General features: G+C 40.2%; 2 protein-coding genes across 5 annotated transcripts in view; one reads left to right on the plus strand and one right to left on the minus strand.

The window, feature by feature from the left end:
- Positions 1 to 3811, plus strand: part of LOC109539444 (potassium voltage-gated channel protein Shaker) — a 71458-nt gene extending 67647 nt beyond the window's left edge. For all 4 annotated transcript variants that reach the window (XM_048669035.1, XM_048669034.1, XM_019907187.2 and 1 more), the window contains exon 10: positions 71 to 3811. The gene's annotated coding sequence lies outside the window, so the exon portion shown is untranslated. The remainder of the gene's footprint in view (positions 1 to 70) is intronic.
- Positions 3812 to 3894: 83 nt separating this feature from the next.
- LOC109539441 (neutral alpha-glucosidase AB) overlaps positions 3895 to 5874 on the minus strand; it is a 5639-nt gene continuing 3659 nt past the window's right edge. Inside the window, exons 10-16 of the mRNA XM_019907183.2 lie at positions 5472 to 5649; positions 5198 to 5274; positions 4857 to 5106; positions 4637 to 4788; positions 4351 to 4574; positions 4185 to 4288; positions 3895 to 4125 (exon numbers count right to left, since the gene is read on the minus strand). Of these exons, the coding sequence (XP_019762742.2) occupies positions 4013 to 4125; positions 4185 to 4288; positions 4351 to 4574; positions 4637 to 4788; positions 4857 to 5106; positions 5198 to 5274; positions 5472 to 5649 (1098 nt within the window). The 3' untranslated portion in view covers positions 3895 to 4012. The remainder of the gene's footprint in view (positions 4126 to 4184; positions 4289 to 4350; positions 4575 to 4636; positions 4789 to 4856; positions 5107 to 5197; positions 5275 to 5471; positions 5650 to 5874) is intronic.

The raw sequence follows: 5874 nt of genomic DNA on the forward strand, positions 1-5874 counted from the left end.
GGGGTCATGGCAAAATATCACTGCAAAAATCTACTAGAAAACTAATCGAGGTGTTTGATTTTGTTTTTAGTAAAGGATGCTTTGCGTCCCCATCGATCTCTAGCGGAGGGCGACTCCGCACTTGAGACTTCAAGCACATGCCAATTAGCGTACAGCAGCATCAAGACAGTCTTGAGCATTATTATGAGTATCGTAGGCGAGACTGTCAGTCCAGCTGCTGCGAGAAAGCGACGCAGCGGAACCTGCGCAGCCGCAGCAAGTAGCCAAAAAGTCAGCGGAACGAGTAGTGCGTTTAGTTGTAGTTTCATCGCGGTGCGGCGCTGCTATCGGTGCAGCAACTGCGCAGTGCAAAACCGGACACCGATTCGAGGGCGCCGGAAGCGGCAAGTGCCGCATTTTCTCAAACTGCTACATCAAATTTTTACCCAAGTTAGGACTACGTCTCGGTACTTCAGTGTGATGATGTGATGAATAAGTGATGGTAATATTGGGATGAAGGTGTGTGATTTATTACTTAATGTATACAGGGTTATTCACGCTAGACGGCACGGAAGATTGAAAAGTTTAAATGTGCACCCGACAGGCGTCTGTGGATTGATCAAATGATACTTTGCAAAAAACAAACGGGCCAGCCGCAAACGTCCGTGCCGTCCAGCGTGAATAACCCTGTAGAGATGTGCGATGTATTATTTTGGGGACGCCTATGGGCCAAGTGCGGACCAAATCCGCCTCTATGTATAGTAGTCATGTAGTCGTTAGACTTCTTCGAAAAATCTAAATTAAACGTTATGCCGCCGTCGGTGCGCAGACTCGGCCCAGGCCGCGCCCCCAGCTCGTTTATTAGGGTGAGATATCCTGCCAAAAATTATTATTACATAATAAAATACCTATAAATAAGTTTAAATGAGATTAAAAATAATAATTCGCCGTAATATTATAAACTGAGTCAAAGCCAATATAAGCGCGTCGCCGAAACCAACTTTAGGCGCAGTCGGACGCAACTCACGTCGCCGAAATGACGCTCAGTCGCAAAAATTGAGATTAGGAATACGGATATAGAGGGCATTTTTTGTAAAGTGGCCTAACAACTAAAGTCCCAAATGCTCAAACAACTAACCAATCGCTGCTAATTGACCGCAAGCAAGATTTGACCCAGAAACGTTGACCTCTATGTCTCGAAACCAATTTTTTGTCTGTGATATTAATTAGAGAAAAGCAACCGCTTCTCCAACTGAACACCGAACACTTCTTGCTTTCAACCCACCTTTTCTTCCACTCGGCGCCCTCCCTCTGCAGATGGCGCGACGGACGCTTTAAGACTATTGCTTAGAAGCGTGTAACGTTTAAAAAGTTTAAAACTCCTTTTAGGTAGGCACTAGTAGAGGATTCTTAACATTCTTAGGCGACTTTAAACTACTTTTAAGGTAGGTTCGATCTAGCTAGCCAAAAATAAAAAAAAAACAGTTCTTTTCGCCATCTTCGCAGGTCGAAGGGGTCGGTAACTTGTGCCCTTCGAACCGCTCGCATTTTATCGGCAACTTACCGAACATCTCGCGCTGACCGAGCGTCATTTCCGCATATTCAGTCGACTGCGCCAAAAAAATTCATAGACAAACGTCAGCGAGGCCATTTGATCGGTGATGTGCGTAAAAACGATGCTGTGTAGTGCTCATTCACACCAATTAAACGATAATGTTGGCGCTGCTGGGTTGGGGATTTTAGGAGGTGCTTTTGGTCTTCAACTGTTTGTTGCTATGCCCTGAGGGTGGTCTATTTTTTTTAATTTATAATTAATCTGTACTCCAATAAAAAAAAATTAAATATAATTTTGCAGCTATGAAACGTATCAATCTTTGAAAAAAATTTATTGACACATTGCACATCCGGAAAATCCTCTGGCCAGAAGCGCTAAAGTTAAATTAATGAAAAAAGTGTAATTAGTTCCGGCACTGTTTTAAGTGCTTGTATTTTTGGGCTGTGTGAAGCTTATTTACCTAGGGTTGGATTAGCTTTTAGCCCTTGTTACATATCCACCCGCGTAGAGGGGCAGACCGAGCGCGATTGGTCGCTCTGGGCCTTAATTCGGCACTCTACAAACCTTCCTCTTATACTTGATATTTGACTGGCTCAGTTCTATCGGTTCGCCATTGTTCACTTATATGAATTTATGAGTATATTTTGTATAAACATATCGTAAATCGGTTTCGTTTCATATCATTGTAGGGACTCAAGAAGAATCGAAATATTATATTCACGTCATATCAAGAATTCCAACGAATTTTTGTTCATTCATAATCGCCTGTGATTTATTGTGTATAACCTTACTTATATGGATAGAACTGTTCAACGTTAAAAATTAAATTCATGTATAAAAGCCGTTAAAGTTACGCAACTGAGCTAAAGGAACCCAAGTTTTAGTCAATTTGAACATTTTCAGACACGTACAAGCGCATTCCACATAGAAACCGACGGATGCTTGATACGTTCCATACATTCTCTAATAACGAAAGTTGTTGTCATTGATTGTAAGCGAATTATAAAAAAATCAAGCAGTAAACATTAAAAATATGCTCGCGCAATAACGCGTTCGCTTCCCAAATGAATCAGGAAATCCGAGTAGGTACATTAAGTTGATGCATCAGTTTTCCGGTTCTTGACACTTACATATCTAAATGTACTTTTCAATTCGTATCAACTTTTTCTTTAGTTTTTTGTTAAACTCTGCCTACAACTGAAAACCTTAAAATCTGATGGTTGCATTGTTAGGTTTCAGAACATGCTGACTTTTCTTTAAAGAATCGCTTGTTTTCTCAAAATTAATAATACAAATTTTCCTGTCGGCTACAAATTAAGTAGACGTTATACGTAATTTTCCTAATTTTTACCAACAATAAATATGAGTGTTGAAAAGTTACAAACGCCAAACCCAAAAAATCGCGCAAAAAAATACTAATGATTAAAATTTGTTGATTTGCGGATTTTTCAACAAAATTAGGGGCAAAATGAAAGCATTAAAGCATTTTATAGAAATCAATCCAATTCCTTCCTTTTGATTCAGATCTACTTAGGCACTGCTGCTATTCGATTAATAATACACTCTAAGCTAAGACGGCTCGCATTGCCCCTAATCTGAACCACAATGACTAACAAAGGTACCGAATCAAGGCCCGAAGCCCGCGCAAACAGAAAATGAATAAAAGGATATTACCTATTATTAAAAAAATCGAATTCGACAACTGCTGTAATCATATAATTGTGTAGATAATCAAGTAATCAAAACAACCCGAACAATAAATTTGATTTCTTTTTTTCGTAAAATGACCTGGACATAATGTAAACTGTATGATTGTTTGTGGAACGTTATTGTGTATAAATTGGTTTATTTTTGTGTTTTTTTGGCCGAAAATGAACCGAAACCGAGACAAATAAAAAAAATCAGTCAACAATTAATGTTTCTACACCCAATGGAATTTGGAATTATTTGCAGATTTTGAACTATTTTTACTTTTTCTCCCATTTTCGATTCGGTTCACTTTCACGTTTAGTTAGTTAAGGAGGCGACTGAGCATAAGTCGCAAAAAAAGCAAAAGCTTGAGGAAATATCCAAACAGAGAAAACTAGAAAAAGCGACGTTTTTTGCGGAAAATGATTGGTCGCCTTGCGCCTAACGGTCTGTCCGTCGGACGGCGCCTTCACGATCGTCATTCAATTACTTTACGTTTTTATTGTGAATCAGAATGGATCTAGTCATGTTTGTTACAATTTAAAATATTTTATAAATGTTGATTAATATACGACATTCCTATTTCAATTCGCTGTAGTTTGATTATGGCGACAAGAGATAAAAGGTGGCTACCCACCATAATCCTACGATTATGGTAGTATAAAGGTATCTTGAAGTTAAACCCAGATTTACTTCCATCAATAACAGTAGAACGTACACACTCCTTTAAGCCTATTGAATTAAATAAGAAAATGGAAAATGGTTAACTATCATGATAGTGTTGACTTTTCAAAAAAGCAGCTCAATGGTGAAATTTTCCATCACTGATACACCAGGCTTCCTAATGGTTAAATAGCGAAGCTCTTTGTCGTAGGATGTTTCCAGGCGCTGGACGCCTAAACCTGCATTTTCCAAACAGACAGTTTAACAATTTGTCTCGCATTATACAATTTCCTCTTACTCTTGCTCTGCAGATTGGCCCCGGTCACCCCAGCAGGCGGGCCCAAAATCACAACCCGTTCAACCCATTCTTTCGTTGTGTGTTTGCCCGACAACTTGTGGCGCCTGCAATACGAAGAATTCAATCCTTTAGTTGAAAATTTCAAGCCTCTAGACTAGTCATTTACTTAAGAGTTAGCTTATTGCTTTCAAACCGCATGATGATGTACAGGCTCTTGTTATCGCGATAGTTGAAACTTTGATAGTCATCAACATAAAGCGTCCCACTGGCCGTCTGATATTGATCCAGAGCCACATAGAGGGTGAACGGATCGTTGTGCATCACTGTGGATGATCGACGCGGCCTGTCTTTGCGTGGAATGATGCTTCCGCCCTTGTAGAACACCACATGCTGTAAATAATGCCACGATCTTAATTAATCGGCTTTTCAAACGCTCATCTTCAACAGCTTACACTGTCCAACGTAACTGGAATGTTGTGACTTCCCGCAAGATATAAGCGGAAGTCTTCCAAGTTATACCATCTGGAATCAACTTTACCTGGTAGATAGACTTCAACTGACGAAACCCCTGATTCAGTTACTGGACGAGCCAGGATTGAATCGCCTGTAAAGCAATAATTATCGACTTGTTCCTCCCCGATTGAACATAGTAAGCAAATGGCCCTTTCTGACCTAGCAACACAGTGTTATCAATGTCCAAAACCTTCTCGTCGGACGAAAACTCGTAGATCAAGGGCCGAATCACCGCATCCTTCGTCGTTTCGTGCTCATAGAAGAGAGTGTACCACAAAGGCAAGTGGGCGTATCGCAGCCTTAAGGCCGTCCTAATGCGATTTACTACGTCGTCATTAAACAGGTAAGGTTCGCGACGTCTGGTGTCGATGTGGGCATGAGCGCGGAAAAACGGCAACCAAATCGCCGCCTATTATTGGAAAACAAAGATGAAAACAGGCATAAATATATGTGTAAACGACTGAAATATTCCTCAAACATTTACAAACTGAACTTCTTACCTGGTACCACCTTTGTAGCAATTCGAGGTCAGGGTTGTTGAAAAATCCGCCCACATCAGCACCACAAAAGCTGATACCTGCAAGAGCAAAATAATCGTTTTCAAAATAACACGAATAACAGCTAGTGGCATCTTTCACGACAGAAAAGTGAAACCACTGAATGACTATGACCACTGATCCAAAAAGGAGAGTTTTTAATTGTCGGAAATAAAAAAATATTCATACAATCAGTACTTCTTGGCCACTCTCGATCTCATATATGTGCCTAACTCACCTCCTAACGCTTCAGAAAGACACATCGGCAAACTGATGGCTAAATGCGACCATTTCGCATCATTATCGCCCGTCCACATGGCTGCAAACCGTTGCGAGCCAGAGAAATGCCCTCGGGTGAGGATAAACGGCCTTAGATTGGGAGATCTGCTCAGCAATCCGTGGTACGTGTCTCGTATCTGAAACAAGCGCTGACTACTTAGGCTAATGTAGATACGAATTTTTTTATAGTAAAAAAATAATAACCGGCAAGGACCATGTGGAAAATGTTGCTGAGGATTCAACGTTAAGAAAAATAAAATTCAAACACGAAAACGTGACCTGCTAGCGCAAAACCTTTAATGGCAGAGTTGTAGATAATAAAAAAATTAAAGAAAAACTTTTGTATTATCACACACTTTTTG

This window comes from Dendroctonus ponderosae, unplaced genomic scaffold (assembly GCF_020466585.1).
Source record: "Dendroctonus ponderosae isolate FM_Combo_2020 unplaced genomic scaffold, Dpon_F_20191213v2 Dpon_F_20191213_8, whole genome shotgun sequence".
NCBI classification, from domain to species: Eukaryota; Metazoa; Arthropoda; class Insecta; order Coleoptera; family Curculionidae; genus Dendroctonus; species Dendroctonus ponderosae.